At 26.4% G+C, this 21,687-nt stretch overlaps 1 protein-coding gene across 1 annotated transcript; it reads left to right on the forward strand.

The window, feature by feature from the left end:
- The first annotated feature begins 1,229 nt into the window (after window positions 1-1,229).
- On the forward strand, window positions 1,230-20,393 carry aadacl4 (arylacetamide deacetylase-like 4). Its single transcript, XM_030135367.1, has 4 exons — window positions 1,230-1,445; window positions 8,147-8,372; window positions 8,842-8,905; window positions 19,610-20,393. Exons 1-4 carry the CDS (start codon window positions 1,269-1,271, stop codon window positions 20,391-20,393), a joined length of 1,251 nt encoding a protein of 416 aa, XP_029991227.1. The 5' UTR covers window positions 1,230-1,268.
- Window positions 20,394-21,687: the final 1,294 nt, after the last annotated feature.

A 21,687-nucleotide genomic window follows, 5' to 3' on the forward strand; every position in this document is an offset into this window, starting at 1 on the left:
GTATTTAAGTAATTGCAGTGATTAATCACTGTTGTGTTTTGTGCAGTTTTTTCCGTATGTTTACACACATTTATTGTTCTTGTTTATAAGAGAATAAAATGTTATTTCATAAGAAAACGTTTTATTTTCTTCTTCATTTTTAGGCTACAGACTAGTCCACATAATGTACCGTGATGTTTTTGGTCAAATTCCAGCATTTGCCTGATGTCACCTCTCACACATTTGAACTAACTATTTTTTTTTTTTTTACGGTAAGATAATATTTACTGCCACGCCAATTAAACACCTTTAAAATGTAATGTCAATCATCACAGGTAGCCTATTTAGTCATTAAAACATTGGTGTTTCAAAATACTGCAAAAAACATAAAAGAGCCAGTCTTTTGAACGGCTCTTTTCAGTGAACGGCTCCTCATTGAACGGCTCCCTTCAAAGAGCCAAAAGACCCATCACTAATTTTAAGCAATATAGTGAAAAAAAAAAAAAAAAACCTCCAGGAAAACATCTCCTACCCTACCTTTAACAGTTTTTTTTTTTTTTTTTTAAACAAAATATATTATTGTCTTTATTAAAGTATGTTAAAATGTGAGAAAACATAATACTAGCTGCATTAAAAATGTTTTTATTTCATAGTTTTCATACAGTATATCAGTAAATATATTTCTTTGCTTCAAAAATTCAATGTATTGTGTCCAGCTGGGAGGACATTTTTGCAACTCCCTGAAAAATAGGTTCATAAAAAAAAAAAAAAATAATTGCTTTGTTTTTTTTAATGCCTAGAGGAATAAAAAAAAATCTTGATAAAGCCTCTCATAATTCATGCATGAAAGGGTTAAACATAACACTTTTCCACAGTGACATGAGAGAAAACTGAAGAAAAAATGTAAAAAAAAAAAAAAAAAAAAAAAAAAAAAGCCTTTAGATATCTTTAAAAAAAAAACATCGCTAGCATCCAACTGGAAATGTTATGAGCACTATGAAGACATGAGAGCAATATTAAAAATCTAGTCAGAACACACAATTTAAACAAAACTGAAACAGCTTGAATTCTTTTGGATGTAATTAGTTTGTTTACACAACCATAAAGTTAAGAGACGCAATGTGAAATATTTTTTTTGCCTGGGCAACAAGCAACTAAACATGTCATTAAGTGAAACCAAGGTCAACACGCTGCATGCAACTGTGGGAGGAGGCTGTAAAGAGGCTGGAAGCAGGTAGATAACACATTTACTCCTAATTGCTCCTTTAGCAGAGCCGCCTAGCAACACCATGGACATCGGCACTGCAATTTTAATAATTGGCTTCGCTGCTCTTGTTGCTGCCTTCCTCCTTCTGGTAATTGGACTTGTGTACTCTGAGCTGATGAATTCAGACATTCCTCATGGGGTTGCAAATAGTAGGAAACTGCACATGGTTCATGGCTTGTTTGTTGGCATAGCAATTGTGGTGAGTACTGCAGCAACTCTGGAACTGTTTGTCTTTATTATTTTTTGTTTCAAGAGCATGTTTTTTTTAGCCACTACAGCTTTGTTTTAATTGATATATTGTGTTATTAACTCTTTCATGCATAGCGGTCACTACAGTAGACAGTTATTCTCCAGCTGTTCTCTTGTACATTCATGGATTTTGTTGTTTTAACCCTTTCATGCATGAATTATGAGAACCTTAATGGGTCAAAACACAGTAATATCCCATCAGAGAGCGAACTTTAATTGATTGCCATTCCAACATTTATTACCTTGTGATCGCTTTGCTTTGTGTGCGTGCGTGTTTGTTTGTTTGCAAGATAACGCCAAAAGTTATGGATGGATTTTCAGGAAATTTTCAGGAAATGTTGATACTGGCACAAGGAAGAAATGATTCAATTTTGGTGGTGATCAGAGGTGAGGTGGGGTTTGGTCCAATCAGAAGGAGGAGTGGACTCACATCATGAACACAAATGAAGGAAAAAATGAACAAAATGCACCAAAATGACAAAAAATACAAAATTAAATGAACACAAATGAAGAAAATAATGAACAAAATGCACTAAAATGAAGACAATATAAAAATTAAATGGACACAAATGAAGGAAATAATGAACAAAATGCACAAAAATGACAAAAATACAAGATTAAATTAACATAAATAAAGAAAATCATGAACAAACTGCACTAAAATGAAGAAAATACAGAAATTACATGAACACAAATGAAGGAAAAATGAACAAAATGCACCAAAATGACAAAAATACAAAATTAAATGAACACAAATAAAGAAAATAATGAACAAATTGCACTAAAATGAAGAAAAAACAGAAATTAAATGAACACAAATGAAGGAAATAATGAACAAAATGCACTAAAATGAAGAAAATATAAAAATTAAACGAACACAAATGAAGAAAATAATGAACAAAATGCACAAAATGAAGAAAATATAAAAAACAAATGAACACAGATGAAGAAAATAATGAACAAAATGCACAAAAATGAAGAAAATATAAAAATTAAACGAACACAAATGCAGAAAATAATGAACAAAATGCAGAAAAATGAAGAAAATACAAACAATAAATGAACACAAAGAAAATAAAGAACAAAATGCACAAGAATGAAGAAAATACAGAAATTAAATGAACACAAATGAAGGAAATAATGAACAAAATGCACAAAAATGAAGAAAATATAAAATTAAATGAACACAAATGAAGAAAATAATGAATAAAATGCACAAAAATGAAGAAAATATAAAATTAAATGAACAAAAATGAAGAAAATAGTGAACAAAATGCACAAAAATGACAAAAATACAAAATTAAATGAACACAAATGAAGAAAATAATGAACAAACTGCACTAAAATGAAGAAAAAACAGAAATTAAATGAACACAAAAGAAGGAAATAATGAACAAAATGCACTAAAATGAAGAAAATATAAAAATTAAACGAACACAAATGAAGAAAATAATGAACAAAATGCACAAAATGAAGAAAATATAAAAAACAAATGAACACAGATGAAGAAAATAATGAACAAAATGCACAAAAATGAAGAAAATATAAAAATTAAACGAACACAAATGAAGAAAATAATGAACAAAATGCAGAAAAATGAAGAAAATACAAAAAATAAATGAACACAGAAGAAGAAAATAATGAACAAAATGCACAAAAATGACGAAAATATGAAAAATTAAATGAACACAAATGAAGAAAATAATGAACAAAATGCACTAAAATGAAGAAAATACAGAAATTAAATGAACACAAATGAAGGAAATAATGAATAAAATGCACAAAAATTAAGAAAATATAAAAATTAAATGAACACAAATAAAGAAAATAAAGAACAAAATGCACAAGAATGAAGAAAATACAGAAATTAAATGAACACAAATGAAGGAAATAATGAACAAAATGCACAAAAATGAAGAAAATATAAAATTAAATGAACACAAATGAAGAAAATAATGAATAAAATGCACAAAAATGAAGAAAATATAAAATTAAATGAAGACAATGAAGAAAATAATGAACAAAATGCACCAAAATGACAAAAATACAAAATTAAATGAACACAAATGAAGAAAATAATGAACAAACTGCACTAAAATGAAGAAAATACAGAAATTAAATGAACACAAATGAAGGAAAAAATGAACAAAATGCACCAAAATGACAAAAATACAGAAATTAAATGAACACAAATGAAGGAAAAAATGAACAAAATGCACCAAAATGACAAAACTACAAAATTAAATGAACACAAATAAAGAAAATAATGAACAAATTGCACTAAAATGAAGAAAATACAGAAATTAAATGAACACAAATGAAGGAAATAATGAACAAAATGCACAAAAATGAAGAAAATATAAAATTAAATGAACACAAATGAGGAAAATAATGAATAAAATGCACAAAAATGAAGAAAATATAAAATTAAATGAAGACAAATGAAGAAAATAATGAACAAAATGCACCAAAATGACAAAAAATACAAAATTAAATGAACACAAATGAAGAAAATAATGAACAAAATGCACAAAAATGAAGAAAAAACAGAAATTAAATGAACACAAATGAAGGAAATAATGAACAAAATGCACTAAAATGAAGAAAATATAAAAATTAAACGAACACAAATGAAGAAAATAATGAACAAAATGCACAAAATGAAGAAAATATAAAAAACAAATGAACACAGATGAAGAAAATAATGAACAAAATGCACAAAAATGAAGAAAATATAAAAATTAAACGAACACAAATGCAGAAAATAATGAACAAAATGCAGAAAAATGAAGAAAATACAAACAATAAATGAACACAAAGAAAATAAAGAACAAAATGCACAAGAATGAAGAAAATACAGAAATTAAATGAACACAAATGAAGGAAATAATGAACAAAATGCACAAAAATGAAGAAAATATAAAATTAAATGAACACAAATGAAGAAAATAATGAATAAAATGCACAAAAATGAAGAAAATATAAAATTAAATGAACAAAAATGAAGAAAATAGTGAACAAAATGCACAAAAATGACAAAAATACAAAATTAAATGAACACAAATGAAGAAAATAATGAACAAACTGCACTAAAATGAAGAAAAAACAGAAATTAAATGAACACAAAAGAAGGAAATAATGAACAAAATGCACTAAAATGAAGAAAATATAAAAATTAAACGAACACAAATGAAGAAAATAATGAACAAAATGCACAAAATGAAGAAAATATAAAAAACAAATGAACACAGATGAAGAAAATAATGAACAAAATGCACAAAAATGAAGAAAATATAAAAATTAAACGAACACAAATGAAGAAAATAATGAACAAAATGCAGAAAAATGAAGAAAATACAAAAATAAATGAACACAGAAGAAGAAAATAATGAACAAAATGCACAAAAATGACGAAAATATGAAAAATTAAATGAACACAAATGAAGAAAATAATGAACAAAATGCACTAAAATGAAGAAAATACAGAAATTAAATGAACACAAATGAAGGAAATAATGAATAAAATGCACAAAAATGAAGAAAATATAAAATTAAATGAACACAAATGAAGAAAATAATGAATAAAATGCACAAAAATGAAGAAAATATAAAATTAAATGAAGACAAATGAAGAAAATAATGAACAAAATGCACCAAAATGACAAAAATACAAAATTAAATGAACACAAATGAAGAAAATAATGAACAAACTGCACTAAAATGAAGAAAATACAGAAATTAAATGAACACAAATGAAGGAAAAAATGAACAAAATGCACCAAAATGACAAAAATACAGAAATTAAATGAACACAAATGAAGGAAAAAATGAACAAAATGCACCAAAATGACAAAACTACAAAATTAAATGAACACAAATAAAGAAAATAATGAACAAATTGCACTAAAATGAAGAAAATACAGAAATTAAATGAACACAAATGAAGGAAATAATGAACAAAATGCACAAAAATGAAGAAAATATAAAATTAAATGAACACAAATGAGGAAAATAATGAATAAAATGCACAAAAATGAAGAAAATATAAAATTAAATGAAGACAAATGAAGAAAATAATGAACAAAATGCACCAAAATGACAAAAAATACAAAATTAAATGAACACAAATGAAGAAAATAATGAACAAAATGCACAAAAATTAAGAAAATATAAAACTTAAATGAACACAAATAAAGAAAATAATGAACAAAATGAAGCCCAGATATCAGTAAAAGCAGGATTTATACCTCATTGGCTTACGGATCAAAAACAGTGGTTATAATGGAAGAAATAGTGCGTTTTAGGCACACTTGGGAGACAGATACTAGTGTTGTAATTTTCTTTTGTTTACAATGTGTAAATTTTAGTTGGTGGCCAGAATTTTAAAGATCGTGCAAAAATGAACAACTTTTGAATTCTAACCTTATTTAAAATGTGAAAAATAATATGAAGTTTTTTTTAACACGAAGTGCAAAGTGTGCCTGAAAAGTACATCCGGATACCAGAGGTTGAAAGAGGAATAAAATCACTCATGAAAAAAATATTGGTTTTCATAAGGTTCTCATAATTCATGCATGAAAAGGGTTAAATGCATGTATTCATTAGTATTAAAACTTGAATGGGAACTATATCTGGAGTCTTTGAGAGAGCTGTCCTTTCTTCGTCCTCTAACAACTGATAAAGCTCAGATCAGAGAATTTTTTTTAGATAAGAAATCAAGTCGAACAAAGGTACAAAGAAAGGCAAGGTTATGTGTTGTCCTTTTTGATGTTGTCACACCAAATATGCTTTTTCAGAGAGAACAACCTTTACTTTGACTTTACCCATCAGGAGCACGTTTTTGTTTCTAACACAGTCTCCTATATGTAGTAAGTTTGCTATACACTGTAAAAAAAAGTCCTGTTGATTTTACGGAAAAAAACTGGCAGCTGTGGTTACCAGAACAACACTGTAAAAAACACATTTACGGAGTAACACGTAGATTTAACATTTTAAAAATGTAGATTTAACATTGGATTTAAATGGTAAATGGACTGCACTTATTTAGCACATTTTCTACACCTTCATAGTGTTCACTTTCCAAAACCACCAGGTCCAACTGCAGGGGTGTCAAACTCATTTTAGTTCAGGGGCCACATTCAGCAAAATTTGATCTGAAGTGGGCCAAACCAGTAAAATAATAATAGAATAACCTATAAATAATGACAACTCCAGATTTTTGTCTTTGTTTAAGTGAAAAACAAAACAAAACAAAACAAAACACAACAAAACATCAAATTATGATAATACTTACTTTTATAAACTATAAAAAAAACAAAAAAACAAAAACAAAACAAAACAAAAAAAAAATAATAAAAAAAAACCCCCCGAAAAACCTGAAATTTAAATTAAAAAACATAAGAAAATTTAGTGCAATTTTAACAATATTATTCCTCAACTTCTCATTTGTCCATGTGCATTATGGATCAGATCTACAAAGACACTAAACACTGAGGAACAGGAAGAAAAATAATTAAAATTATGTTTAATTTTCTTTAGACATTTCAGGTTGTTCATATTTGTTCAGGTTATTCACATTTGATTGTTACAGGATAGTTTGTAAATGTAAATATTTTCATAATTTAATGTTATTTTTTGCCCTAAAACAAAGAAAAAAGAATAAGTTGTTAATTCTAGATTTTTTTTTTTTTTTTTGGCATGATTCAAGACTTTTTGTTTTTTTACTTAATTGAAGATTTTTTTATTTTATTTTATTTTTTTGCTTAATTGAAGATTTTTTTTTTTTTTTTTTTTTTGCTTAATTGAAGATTTTTTTTTAAAACTTAATTGAAGATGTTTTTTGGCTTAATTCAAGATTTTTTTTAAACTTAATTCAAGATTTTCTTTGGCTTAATTCAAGATTTTTTTTACTTAATTGAAGAATTTTTTTTGGCTTAATTCAAGATTTTTTGCTAAATTTGACTTTTTTTTTTTTTTTAGCTTAATCGAAGATTTTTTTTACTTAATTGAAGATTTTTTTTGGCTTAATTCAAGATTTTTTGCTAAATTTGACATTTTTTTTTCGCTTAATCGAAGATTTTTTTTTACTTAATTGAAGATTTTTTTCATTTAATTCAAGATTTTTTGCTAAATTTGACTTTTTTTTTTAGCTTAATCGAAGATTTTTTTTTACTTAATTGAAGATTTTTTTTTTACTTAATGGAAGATTTATTTTTGGCTAAACTGAAGATTTTTTTTGGCTTAATTCAAGACTTTTTCCTCAATTCAAGCTAAATTTTTTTTGCTTAATTCAATTAATTCAAGACTGCGGAATTTTTGCACTTGGCAAAAACATCCCAGGGGCCGAACTGGAACCTTTGGCGGGCCACATTTGGCCCCCGGGCCGCATGTTTGACACCCCTAGTCTAAGCAGTTACAGTTTCATTTTCTAAAAACAATAGAAATACATCATTTCTACGTACAAATCTGGTTTTGTTCACATGCTCTTCCTGTAAGAACGACAGCTATATTTGATTTAATCGTTAACACAAAAAATCCTTTCAAATAAACAACTTTGCAACTATTGTCACTTACAGTTTTTTTATGTTGCAATTTTACAACTTTTTGGTGTTAATTCTACAGTCATTTTTTACAGTGTACTTTCATTTTCAGGGTCGGATCCTACATCGTCTCGGTATTTGCCATCAAGTCAGCTTCATCCGATGGTTTGTTGCTTGCTTTCTGAATCGTGTCAATCCAGTTTGTCCCGGCCTACGAGTGAAGGATCTTAAATTTTCCGAAGTGCCAGTACGAATCTATGAGCCCACCGCTGTCTGTAATGGTTTGAGAAGAGGTTTTGTGTATTTCCATGGAGGAGGATGGGTACTGGGCAGCATAGGTAAAAAAAAAAAAAAAAAAAAAAAGTCAGAGTTTTTTTTTCCTTAAATGACTGCATACATGTCATAAAAATATTTTATACAGGTAGCTGAATGAAAATAGTATCCAGCAATTACTGTCATCGCAAATCATTAAAGAATGCATGGATGTTGGTATTTTTAGTTTTTCTGTCAAAAAGACAACATCACTTAGTTTAAAAACAGTGAATCTGCTGCCCTGTCTGAGATTTCTAGTATTTGCAAAACAAGCAAAAACAACCAGAACAACATAGTGGATAAAAAAAGGAAATGTTTTTCTGTGACTTAGTATAAAAGTAAGTCAGCATTACAGCAATATTACTTAACATCAAAATTCAGTAATATGCCATCTTAACACTGACCATTTTTAGGTACTTTATGTAAAAATAGAACAAGAGAGAGAAGATTGTCACTTTTTTTTTTTTTTTTCTAAGTCTTTGTTTTCTTGATCAGATTCTGCTGATGAAGTCTGTCGGTACATCGCTCTGGGCTCTGACACCACTGTAGTTTCTGTTGGGTAAGTACATTTATATTGGACACTCACAATACACCAGTGTTTTTCAACCTTGGGGTCAGGACCCCACGTGGAGTCGCCTGGAATTCAAATGGGGGTCACCTGAAAATTCTAGTAATTATTATTATTATTATTATTATTATTATTATTATTATTATTATTATTTTGTATTGTTTGATTTTTTATTTGTGTATTGTTTATTGTTATTATTATTATTATTATTATTATTATTATTATTATTATTATTATTATTATTATTATTTTTATTTATTTATTTATTTATTTTTTGTTTCATATGTTTTGTATTATGTCTGTGTCTGAAATAAACTAACCTAAACTAAACTAAACTAAACTAATAATAATAATAATAATAATAATAATAATAATAATAATAATAATAATAATAATAATAATAATAATGATAATAATAATAACTTGCTAAAAATATATGGTGAGTTGAAAGAGACAGTCACATACATAAAAGACATGACAAACTGTGAAGCTGAAACTTTGTACTGACTTTCACTGTGTTTATGTGTATGTATGTAAATTAGTGTGGGTGTATGGTTGTGATTTCCATTTTGTGTAACTTCAACTGCTGCTGATGTCTTGGCCAGGACACTCTTGACAAAGAGATTTTTTAATCTCAATGAGATTTTTTTTCCTGGTTAAATAAAGGTTATAATAATAATAATAATAATAATAATAATAATAATAATAATAATAATAATAATAATAATAATTATTATTATTATTATTATTACTATTATTATTACTATTATAACCAGAAAAGCCCTCAGCGAGTGCAGACCTCCACCAAGGCAGATCAGTGCACCACCCCCCCACCCTCCCCATCACCACCAAAATTTAATCATTTGTTCCTAGTGCCAGTATCAACATTTCCTGAAATTTTCATCCAAATCCATCCATAAATTTTTTTGTTATCTTGCACATGGACAGACAGACAAACAAACAGACAGACAAACCAACACCAGCAAAAACATAACCTCCTTGGCGGAAAAAATTCAGATACTTAATTTCAGTGAAAAAAAATCTGATAATTTCAGCGCAAAACAAATTCAGATACTTAATTTCAGTGCAAAAAAAAAAAAAAAAAAAAAATCAGATACTTAATTTAAGTGCAAAAAAAAAATTCAGGTGCTTAATTTCAGTGCAAAAAAAATTCAGATACTTAATTTCAGTGCAAAAAAATTCTGATACATAATTTCAGTGCAAAAAAAAAAAAAAAAAAAAAAAAAAGATAAAAAATAAGATACTTAATTTCAGTGCAAAAAAATGCAGATACTTAATTTCAGTGAAAAAAAAAAAAATCAGATAATTTCAGTGCAAAACAAATTCAGACACATAATTTCAGTGCAAAAAATAAATAAATAAATAAATCAGATACTTAATTTCAGTGCAAAAAAAAATTCAGATGCTTAATTTCAGTGCAAAAAAAAATTCTGATACATAATTTCAGTGCAAAAGAAAATTCTGATACATAATTTCAGTGCAAAAAAAAAAAAAAAAAAAATCCAATACATAATTTCAGTGCCAAAAAAAAAATAAAAAATTCAGATACATAATTTCAGTGCCAAAAAAAAAAAAAAAAAAAAAAAAAAAAAAAAAAAAATTCAGATACTTAATTTCAGTGCAAAAAAAAAAAAATTCTGATACATAATTTCAGTGCAAAAAAAAAAAAATTTAGATACTTAATTTCAGTGCAAAAAAAATTCAGATACTTAATTTCAGTGCAAAAAAAATTCAGATACTTAATTTCAGTGCAAAAAAACATTCTGATACATAATTTCAGTGCAAAAAAAAAAAAAATCCAATACATAATTTCAGTGCAAAAACAAAACAAAACAAAACAATCAGATACATAATTTCAGTGCCAAAAAAAAAAAAAAAAATTCAGATACTTAATTTCAGTGCAAAAAAAATTCAGATACTTAATTTCAGTGCAAAAAAACATTCTGATACATAATTTCAGTGCAAAAAAAAAAAAAAAATCCAATACATAATTTCAGTGCAAAAACAAAACAAAACAATCAGATACATAATTTCAGTGCCAAAAAAAAATAAAAAATTCAGATACTTAATTTCAGTGCAAAAAAAAAAAAAAAATTCTGATACATAATTTCAGTGCAAAAAAAAAAAAAAAAAAAAATAGATACTTAATTTCAGTGCAAAAAAAATTCAGATACTTAATTTCAGTGCAAAAAAACATTCTGATACATAATTTCAGTGCAAAAAAAAAAATAAAAAATCCAATACATAATTTCAGTGCAAAAACAAAACAATCAGATACTTAATTTCAGTGCAAAAAAATGCAGATACTTAATTTCAGTGAAAAAAAAAAAAGAAATCAGATAATTTCAGTGCAAAACAAATTCAGACACATAATTTCAGTACAAAAAAAAAAAAATCAGATACTTAATTTCAGTGCAAAAAAAAAATTCAGATACTTAATTTCAGTGCAAAAAAAATTCAGATACTTAATTTCAGCGCAAAAAAAAAAAAAAATCTGATACATAATTTCAGTGCAAAAAAAAAAAAAAAAAAAAAAATCCAATACATAATTTCAGTGCAAAAACAAAACAAAACAATCAGATACTTAATTTCAGTGCAAAAAAATGCAGATACTTAATTTCGGTGAAAAAAAAAAAAGAAATCAGATAATTTCAGTGCAAAACAAATTCAGACACATAATTTCAGTGCAAAACAAAAAAAATTCAGATACTTAATTTCAGTGCAAAAAAAAAAAAAATCAGATACTTAATTTCAGTGCAAAAAAAAAAAAAAAAAAATCCAATACATAATTTCAGTGCAAAAACAAAACAATCAGATACTTAATTTCAGTGCAAAAAAATGCAGATACTTAATTTCACTGAAAAAAAAAAAAGAAATCAGATAATTTCAGTGCAAAACAAATTCAGACACATAATTTCAGTGCAAAAAAAAAAAAAATTCAGATACTTAATTTCAGTGCAAAAAAAATTCAGATACTTAATTTCAGCGCAAAAAAAAAAAATTCTGATACATAATTTCAGTGCAAAAAAAAAAAAAAAAATCCAATACATAATTTCAGTGCAAAAACAAAACAAAACAATCAGATACTTAATTTCAGTGCAAAAAAATGCAGATACTTAATTTCAGTGAAAAAAAAAAAAAGAAATCAGATAATTTCAGTGCAAAACAAATTCAGACACATAATTTCGGTGCAAAAAAAAAAAAAAAATCAGATACTTAATTTCAGTGCAAAAAAAAAATTCAGATACTTAATTTCAGTGCCAAAAAAAAAAAAAAAAAAATCAGATACTTAATTTCAGTGCAAAAAAAAAAAAAAAAAATCCAATACATAATTTCAGTGCAAAAACAAAACAAAACAATCAGATACTTAATTTCAGTGCAAAAAAATGCAGATACTTAATTTCAGTGAAAAAAAAAAAAAGAAATCAGATAATTTCAGTGCAAAACAAATTCAGACACATAATTTCGGTGCAAAAAAAAAAAAAAATCAGATACTTCATTTCAGTGCAAAAAAAAAAATTCAGATACTTAATTTCAGTGCAAAAAAAATTCAGATACTTAATTTCAGTGCAAAAAAAATTCAGATACTTAATTTCAGCGCAAAAAAAAATTTCTGATACATAATTTCAGTGCAAAAAAAAAAAAAAAAATCCAATACATAATTTCAGTGCAAAAACAAAACAAAACAATCAGATACTTAATTTCAGTGCAAAAAAATGCAGATACTTAATTTCGGTGAAAAAAAAAAAGAAATCAGATAATTTCAGTGCAAAACAAATTCAGACACATAATTTCAGTGCAAAAAAGAAAAAAAATTCAGATACTTAATTTCAGTGCAAAAAAAAAAAAAAATCAGATACTTAATTTCAGTGCAAAAAAAAAAAAAAAAATCCAATACATAATTTCAGTGCAAAAACAAAACAAAACAATCAGATACTTAATTTCGGTGCAAAAAAATGCAGATACTTAATTTCAGTGAAAAAAAAAAAAAGAAATCAGATAATTTCAGTGCAAAACAAATTCAGACACATAATTTCAGTGCAAAAAAAAAAAAAATTCAGATACTTAATTTCAGTGCAAAAAAAATTCAGATACTTAATTTCAGCGCAAAAAAAAAATTCTGATACATAATTTCAGTGCAAAAAAAAAAAAAAAAAATCCAATACATAATTTCAGTGCAAAAACAAAACAAAACAATCAGATACTTAATTTCAGTGCAAAAAAATGCAGATACTTAATTTCGGTGAAAAAAAAAAAGAAATCAGATAATTTCAGTGCAAAACAAATTCAGACACATAATTTCAGTGCAAAAAAGAAAAAAATTCAGATACTTAATTTCAGTGCAAAAAAAAAAAAAAATCAGATACTTAATTTCAGTGCAAAAAAAAAAAAAAAAAATCCAATACATAATTTCAGTGCAAAAACAAAACAAAACAATCAGATACTTAATTTCGGTGCAAAAAAATGCAGATACTTAATTTCAGTGAAAAAAAAAAAAAGAAATCAGATAATTTCAGTGCAAAACAAATTCAGACACATAATTTCAGTGCAAAAAAAAAAAAATTCAGATACTTAATTTCAGTGCAAAAAAAATTCAGATACTTAATTTCAGCGCAAAAAAAAAAATTCTGATACATAATTTCAGTGCAAAAAAAAAAAAAAAACATCCAATACATAATTTCAGTGCAAAAACAAAACAAAACAATCAGATACTTAATTTCAGTGCAAAAAAATGCAGATACTTAATTTCAGTGAAAAAAAAAAAAGAAATCAGATAATTTCAGTGCAAAACAAATTCAGACACATAATTTCAGTGCAAAAAAAAAAAAATCAGATACTTAATTTCAGTGCAAAAAAAAAAAAAAATCCAATACATAATTTCAGTGCAAAAACAAAACAAAACAATCAGATACTTAATTTCAGTGCAAAAAAATGCAGATACTTAATTTCAGTGAAAAAAAAAAAAAAGAAATCAGATAATTTCAGTGCAAAACAAATTCAGACACATAATTTCGGTGCAAAAAAAAAAAAAAAAATCAGATACTTAATTTCAGTGCAAAAAAAAAAATTCAGATACTTAATTTCAGTGCCAAAAAAAAAAAAAAAAAATCAGATACTTAATTTCAGTGCAAAAAAAAAAAAAAAAATCCAATACATAATTTCAGTGCAAAAACAAAACAAAACAATCAGATACTTAATTTCAGTGCAAAAAAATGCAGATACTTAATTTCAGTGAAAAAAAAAAAAAGAAATCAGATAATTTCAGTGCAAAACAAATTCAGACACATAATTTCGGTGCAAAAAAAAAAAAAAATCAGATACTTAATTTCAGTGCAAAAAAAAAAATTCAGATACTTAATTTCAGTGCAAAAAAAATTCAGATACTTAATTTCAGTGCAAAAAAAATTCAGATACTTAATTTCAGCGCAAAAAAAAATTTCTGATACATAATTTCAGTGCAAAAAAAAAAAAAAAAATCCAATACATAATTTCAGTGCAAAAACAAAACAAAACAATCAGATACTTAATTTCAGTGCAAAAAAATGCAGATACTTAATTTCGGTGAAAAAAAAAATGAAATCAGATAATTTCAGTGCAAAACAAATTCAGACACATAATTTCAGTGCAAAAAAGAAAAAAATTCAGATACTTAATTTCAGTGCAAAAAAAAAAAAAAAATCAGATACTTAATTTCAGTGCAAAAAAAAAAAAAAAAAATCCAATACATAATTTCAGTGCAAAAACAAAACAAAACAATCAGATACTTAATTTCGGTGCAAAAAAATGCAGATACTTAATTTCAGTGAAAAAACAAAAAAGAAATCAGATAATTTCAGTGCAAAACAAATTCAGACACATAATTTCAGTGCAAAAAAAAAAAAAATCAGATACTTAATTTCAGTGCAAAAAAAAAAATTCAGATACTTAATTTCAGTGCAAAAAAAATTCAGATACTTAATTTCAGTGCAAAAAAAAATCAGATACTTAATTTCAGCGCAAAAAAAAAATTCTGATACATAATTTCAGTGCAAAAAAAAAAAAAAATTCCAATACATAATTTCAGTGCAAAAACAAAACAAAACAATCAGATACTTAATTTCAGTGCAAAAAAATGCAGATACTTAATTTCGGTGAAAAAAAAAAGAAATCAGATAATTTCAGTGCAAAACAAATTCAGACACATAATTTCAGTGCAAAAAAAAAAAAAAATCAGATACTTAATTTCAGTGCAAAAAAAAAAAAATTCAGATACTTAATTTCAGTGCAAAAAAAATTTCTGTGCTAGAAATTCAATGGCTTTTATAATTCAAAATCTGATGAGACAGATTTACTTCCATAGTTGGGAACCACTACAATACACCAACATCTGAAACCTCTTTCTCTACCAAATATCCAGAAGCCAACATATTGTCTCCTTGCTACTTACTTTCAGTGCAAAAAAAATTCAGATACTTAATTTCAGTGCAAAAAAAATTCAGATACTTAATTTCAGCGCAAAAAAAAAAATTCTGATACATAATTTCAGTGCAAAAAAAAAAAAAAAAAAAAATCCAATATATAATTTCAGTGCAAAAACAAAACAAAACAATCAGATACTTAATTTCAGTGCAAAAAAATGCAGATACTTAATTTCAGTGAAAAAAAAAAGAAATCAGATAATTTCAGTGCAAAACAAATTCAGACACATAATTTCAGTGCAAAAAAAAAAAAAAAAATTCAGATACTTAATTTCAGTGCCAAAAAAAAAAAAAAAAATCAGATACTTAATTTCAGTGCAAAAAAAAAAAAAAAAAAAATCCAATACATAATTTCAGTGCAAAAACAAAACAAAACAATCAGATACTTAATTTCAGTGCAAAAAAATGCAGATACTTAATTTCAGTGAAAAAAAAAAAAAAGAAATCAGATAATTTCAGTGCAAAACAAATTCAGACACATAATTTCGGTGCAAAAAAAAAAAAAAATCAGATACTTAATTTCAGTGCAAAAAAAAAAAATTCAGATACTTAATTTCAGTGCAAAAAAAATTCAGATACTTAATTTCAGTGCAAAAAAAATTCAGATACTTAATTTCAGCGCAAAAAAAAAATTCTCATACATAATTTCAGTGCAAAAAAAAAAAAAAAAATCCAATATATAATTTCAGTGCAAAAACAAAACAAAACAATCAGATACTTAATTTCAGTGCAAAAAAATGCAGATACTTAATTTCAGTGAAAAAAAAAAGAAATCAGATAATTTCAGTGCAAAACAAATTCAGACACATAATTTCAGTGCAAAAAAAAAAAAAAAAATTCAGATACTTAATTTCAGTGCAAAAAAAAAAAAAAAAAATCCAATACATAATTTCAGTGCAAAAACAAAACAAAACAATCAGATACTTAATTTCAGTGCAAAAAAATGCAGATACTTAATTTCGGTGAAAAAAAAAAAGAAATCAGATAATTTCAGTGCAAAACAAATTCAGACACATAATTTCAGTGCAAAAAAGAAAAAAATTCAGATACTTAATTTCAGTGCAAAAAAAAAAAAAAAAATCAGATACTTAATTTCAGTGCAAAAAAAAAAAAAAAATCCAATACATAATTTCAGTGCAAAAACAAAACAAAACAATCAGATACTTAATTTCGGTGCAAAAAAATGCAGATACTTAATTTCAGTGAAAAAAAAAAAAAGAAATCAGATAATTTCAGTGCAAAACAAATTCAGACACATAATTTCAGTGCAAAAAAAAAAAAAATCAGATACTTAATTTCAGTGCAAAAAAAAATTCAGATACTTAATTTCAGTGCAAAAAAAATTCAGATACTTAATTTCAGTGCAAAAAAAATTCAGATACTTAATTTCAGCGCAAAAAAAAAATTCTGATACATAATTTCAGTGCAAAAAAAAAAAAAAAAATCCAATACATAATTTCAGTGCAAAAACAAAACAAAACAATCAGATACTTAATTTCAGTGCAAAAAAATGCAGATACTTAATTTCGGTGAAAAAAAAAAAGAAATCAGATAATTTCAGTGCAAAACAAATTCAGACACATAATTTCAGTGCAAAAAAAAAAAAAAATCAGATACTTAATTTCAGTGCAAAAAAAAAAAAAAATCCAATACATAATTTCAGTGCAAAAACAAAACAAAACAATCAGATACTTAATTTCAGTGCAAAAAAATGCAGATACTTAATTTCAGTGAAAAAAAAAAAAAGAAATCAGATAATTTCTGCGCAAAACAAATTCAGACACATAATTTCAGTGCAAAAAAAAAAAAATCAGATACTTAATTTCAGTGCAAAAAAAAAAAAAAATTCAGATACTTAATTTCAGTGCAAAAAAAATTCAGATACTTAATTTCAGTGCAAAAAAAATTCAGATACTTAATTTTAGTGCAAAAAAAATTCAGATACTTAATTTCAGCGCAAAAAAAAAATTCTGATACATAATTTCAGTGCAAAAAAAAAAAAAAAAAAAAAAAAATCCAATACATAATTTCAGTGCAAAAACAAAACAAAACAATCAGATACTTAATTTCAGTGCAAAAAAATGCAGATACTTAATTTCAGTGAAAAAAAAAAAAGAAATCAGATAATTTCAGTGCAAAACAAATTCAGACATATAATTTCAGTGCAAAAAAGAAAAAATCAGATACTTAATTTCAGTGCAAAAAAAAAAAAAAAATTCAGATACTTAATTTCAGTGCAAAAAAAAATTCAGATACTTAATTTCAGAAAAAAAAAAAATTCAGATACTTAATTTCAGCGCAAAAAAAAAAATTCTGATACATAATTTCAGTGCAAAAAAAAAAAAAAAAAAATCCAATACATAATTTCAGTGCAAAAACAAAACAAAACAATCAGATACTTAATTTCAGTGCAAAAAAATGCAGACACTTAATTTCAGTGACAAAAAAAAAAGAAATCACATAATTTCAGTGCAAAACAAATTCAGACACATAATTTCAGTGCAAAAAAAAAAAAATCAGATACTTAATTTCAGTGCAAAAAAAAAAAAATTCAGATACTTAATTTCAGTGCAAAAAAAAATTCTGTGCTAGAAATTCAATGGCTTTTATAATTCAAAATCTGATGAGACACATTTACTTCCATAGTTGGGAAGCACTACAATACACCAACATCTGAAACCTCTTTCTCTACCAAATATCCAGAAGCCAACATATTGTCTCCTTGCTACTTACTTTCAGTGCAAAAAAAATTCAGATACTTAATTTCAGTGCAAAAAAAATTCAGATACTTAATTTCAGCGCAAAAAAAAAATTCTGATACATAATTTCAGTGCAAAAAAAAAAAAAAAAATCCAATATATAATTTCAGTGCAAAAACAAAACAAAACAATCAGATACTTAATTTCAGTGCAAAAAAATGCAGATACTTAATTTCGGTGAAAAAAAAAAAGAAATCAGATAATTTCAGTGCAAAACAAATTCAGACACATAATTTCAGTGCAAAAAAGAAAAAAATTCAGATACTTAATTTCAGTGCAAAAAAAAAAAAAATTCAGATACTTAATTTCAGTGCAAAAAAAAATTCAGATACTTAATTTCAGTGCAAAAAAAATTCAGATACTTAATTTCAGCGCAAAAAAAAAATTCTGATACATAATTTCAGTGCAAAAAAAAAAAAAAAAAAAATCCAATACATAATTTCAGTGCAAAAACAGAACAAAACAATCAGATACTTAATTTCAGTGCAAAAAAATGCAGATACTTAATTTCAGTGAAAAAAAAAAAAAGAAATCACATAATTTCAGTGCAAAACAAATTCAGACACATAATTTCAGTGCAAAAAAAAAAAAAATCAGATACTTAATTTCAGTGCAAAAAAAAAAAAATTCAGATACTTAATTTCAGTGCAAAAAAAATTCAGATACTTAATTTCAGTGCAAAAAAAATTCAGATACTTAATTTCAGCGCAAAAAAAAAATTCTGATACATAATTTCAGTGCAAAAAAAAAAAAAAAAAATCCAATACATAATTTCAGTGCAAAAACAGAACAAAACAATCAGATACTTAATTTCAGTGCAAAAAAAATGCAGATACTTAATTTCAGTGAAAAAAAAAAAAGAAATCACATAATTTCAGTGCAAAACAAATTCAGACACATAATTTCAGTGCAAAAAAAAAAAAAATCAGATACTTAATTTCAGTGCAAAAAAAAAAAAAATTCAGATACTTAATTTCAGTGCAAAAAAAATTCAGATACTTAATTTCAGTGCAAAAAAAATTCAGATACTTAATTTCAGCGCAAAAAAAAAATTCTGATACATAATTTCAGTGCAAAAAAAAAAAAAAAAAAATCCAATACATAATTTCAGTGCAAAAACAAAACAAAACAATCAGATACTTAATTTCAGTGCAAAAAAATGCAGATACTTAATTTCAGTGAAAAAAAAAAAAGAAATCACATAATTTCAGTGCAAAAAAAAAAAATCAGATACTTAATTTCAGTGCAAAAAAAAAAAAATTCAGATACTTAATTTCAGTGCAAAAAAAAATTCTGTGCTAGAAATTCAATGGCTTTTATAATTCAAAATCTGATGAGACACATTTACTTCCATAGTTGGGAACCACTACAATACACCAACATCTGAAACCTCTTTCTCTACCAAATATCCAGAAGCCAACATATTGTCTCCTTGTCTTCCCGCTCACCCCTATTAGGTACCGATTAGCCCCTGAGCACAGGTACCCTGCCCAGCTGGACGATTGTGAGACAGCGACGTGTCACTTCCTGTCTGTGGCTGAGGCAGAGTTCAGCGTGGACTCTCACCGAGTGGCAGTTGGAGGGGACAGCACTGGGGCTAACCTGGCAGCAGCGCTGTGCCAAAGGCTGGCCAGGAAAGAGGATGGACATCTGCTGTTCCCTTGCGCTCAGGTCCTTATCTACCCAGCCCTGCAGATGGCAGATTTCAACCTGCCCTCATACCAGCAAAATCATGCTGTGCCCATATTGTATCGTGGCCGGATGGCGTTCTACTTCCTGCAGTACCTCGACGGGGATGTGTCTCTGTGCCAAGATTTGCTGGAAGGGAATCACGTCCCCACTGAACTTAGGCAACGCTACAAGAATTGGCTCTCCCCTTCCAACCTACCCCCCGAGTGTCTTTCTCGGGGTTTCTCTGAGCCCCCGACCCCAGAATACGACGGAGAGATATACCACGCGATCAAAGCCGGTTTGGAACCCGAGGTTTCCCCTCTACTGGCAGACGACGCCGTCATTCAGAAAACCCCTTCCGCCTTTATCCTCACCTGTGAATACGACATCCTGAGAGATGACGGGGTTCTGTTTCGAAAACGTTTGCTAGACCTACAAAAAGATGTCTCGTGGCAACATGTGAATGATGGTTTTCATGGTGTGATCAATTTCTTTAACCAAGGTTGGCTCAGCTTTCCTGCTGCGGTCAGAGTTTTAGATCATGTTGTTGACTATGTAAACACACTTTAACCCAAGGGTGTCAAACTCATGTTAGTTCAGGGGCCATATTTAGCTAGATTTGATCTGCAGTGGGCCGGACCAGAAAAATAAGAACATAATAACCTATAAATAATGACAACTCCAAATTTTTGTCTTTCTTTTAGTGTAAAAAAAAATGAATTATGAAAATACTTACTTTTATAAACTATCCAAAAAAAAAAAAAAAAACCTGAAAAACCTGAAACTGAAATTAAAAAACATAAGAAAATTTAGTATAATTTTAACAATATTATTCCCCAATTTATCATTTCTACATGTGCATTATGGATCAGATCTACAAAGACACTAAACAGTAACAGGAAGAAAAATTGTTAAAATTGTGCTGAATTTGCTTCAGACATTTCAGGTGGTTCATATCTGTTCAGGTTATTCACATTTTATTGTTACAGGATAGTTTGTAAATGTAAATATTTTCATAATTTAATGTTATTTTTTGCACTAAAACAAAGAAAAAAGTAAGTTGTTAATTCTAGGGTTTTTGTGGCTAAATTCAAGATTTTTTTTTTTTTTTGGCGTAATTCAAGATTTTTTTTTTTTACTTAATTGAAGATTTTTTTTTTTATTATTATTTTTTTATTTTTGCTTAATTCAAGATTTTTTGACTTAATTGAAGATTTTTTTTTTTTTTTTTTGGCTTAATTCAAGATTTTTTTTACTTAACTGAAGATTTTTTTTGGCTTAATTCAAGATTTTTTGTTAGCTTAATTCAAGATTTTTTGTACTTAATTGAAGATTTTTTTTTTTTGGCTTAATTCAAGATTTTTTGACTTAATTGAAGTTTTTTTTTTTTTGGCTTAATTCAAGATTTTTTTTGCTAAATTTGACATTTTTTTAGCTTAATTCAAGATTTTTTGTACTTAATTGAAGATTTTTTTTGGCTTAATTCAAGATTTTTTGACTTAATTGAAGATTTTTTTTTTTTGGCTTAATTGAAGATTTTTTTTTTTAACTTAATTGAAGATTTTTTTTTTTGGCTTACCTCAAGATTTTTTTTTTTTTTTTTGCTAAATTTGACTTTTTTTTTTTTTTTTTTAGCTTAATTGAAGTTTTTTTTTCCTTAATTCAAACTAAAAATTTTTTTTTTTTTTTGCTTAATTCAATTCAAGGTGGTGGAATTTTTGTTCTTGGCAAAAACATTAGTATTTTACTGGTCTGACCCACTTTAGATTGAACATCCTTGATTGATAACATCTTCAGTGTAATTTTTACATTTCACAAATTCATCCCAGGGGCCGGATCGGACCCTTTGGCGGGCCGGTTTTGG

This window comes from Sphaeramia orbicularis, chromosome 5, assembly GCF_902148855.1.
Source record: "Sphaeramia orbicularis chromosome 5, fSphaOr1.1, whole genome shotgun sequence".
NCBI classification, from domain to species: domain Eukaryota; kingdom Metazoa; phylum Chordata; class Actinopteri; order Kurtiformes; family Apogonidae; genus Sphaeramia; species Sphaeramia orbicularis.

What these genes read in the sequence shown, in the direction of transcription:
- aadacl4 (XM_030135367.1), top strand. Translation starts at nt 1,269, where the DNA reads ATGGACATCGGCACTGCAATTTTAATAATTGGCTTCGCTGCTCTTGTT. An exon ending in TTGTTGGCATAGCAATTGTG is followed by an intron (nt 1,446 to 8,146) that starts GTGAGTACTGCA and finishes TTTCATTTTCAG; the next exon opens with GGTCGGATCCTACATCGTCT. An exon ending in ACCACTGTAGTTTCTGTTGG is followed by an intron (nt 8,906 to 19,609) that starts GTAAGTACATTT and finishes CACCCCTATTAG; the next exon opens with GTACCGATTAGCCCCTGAGC.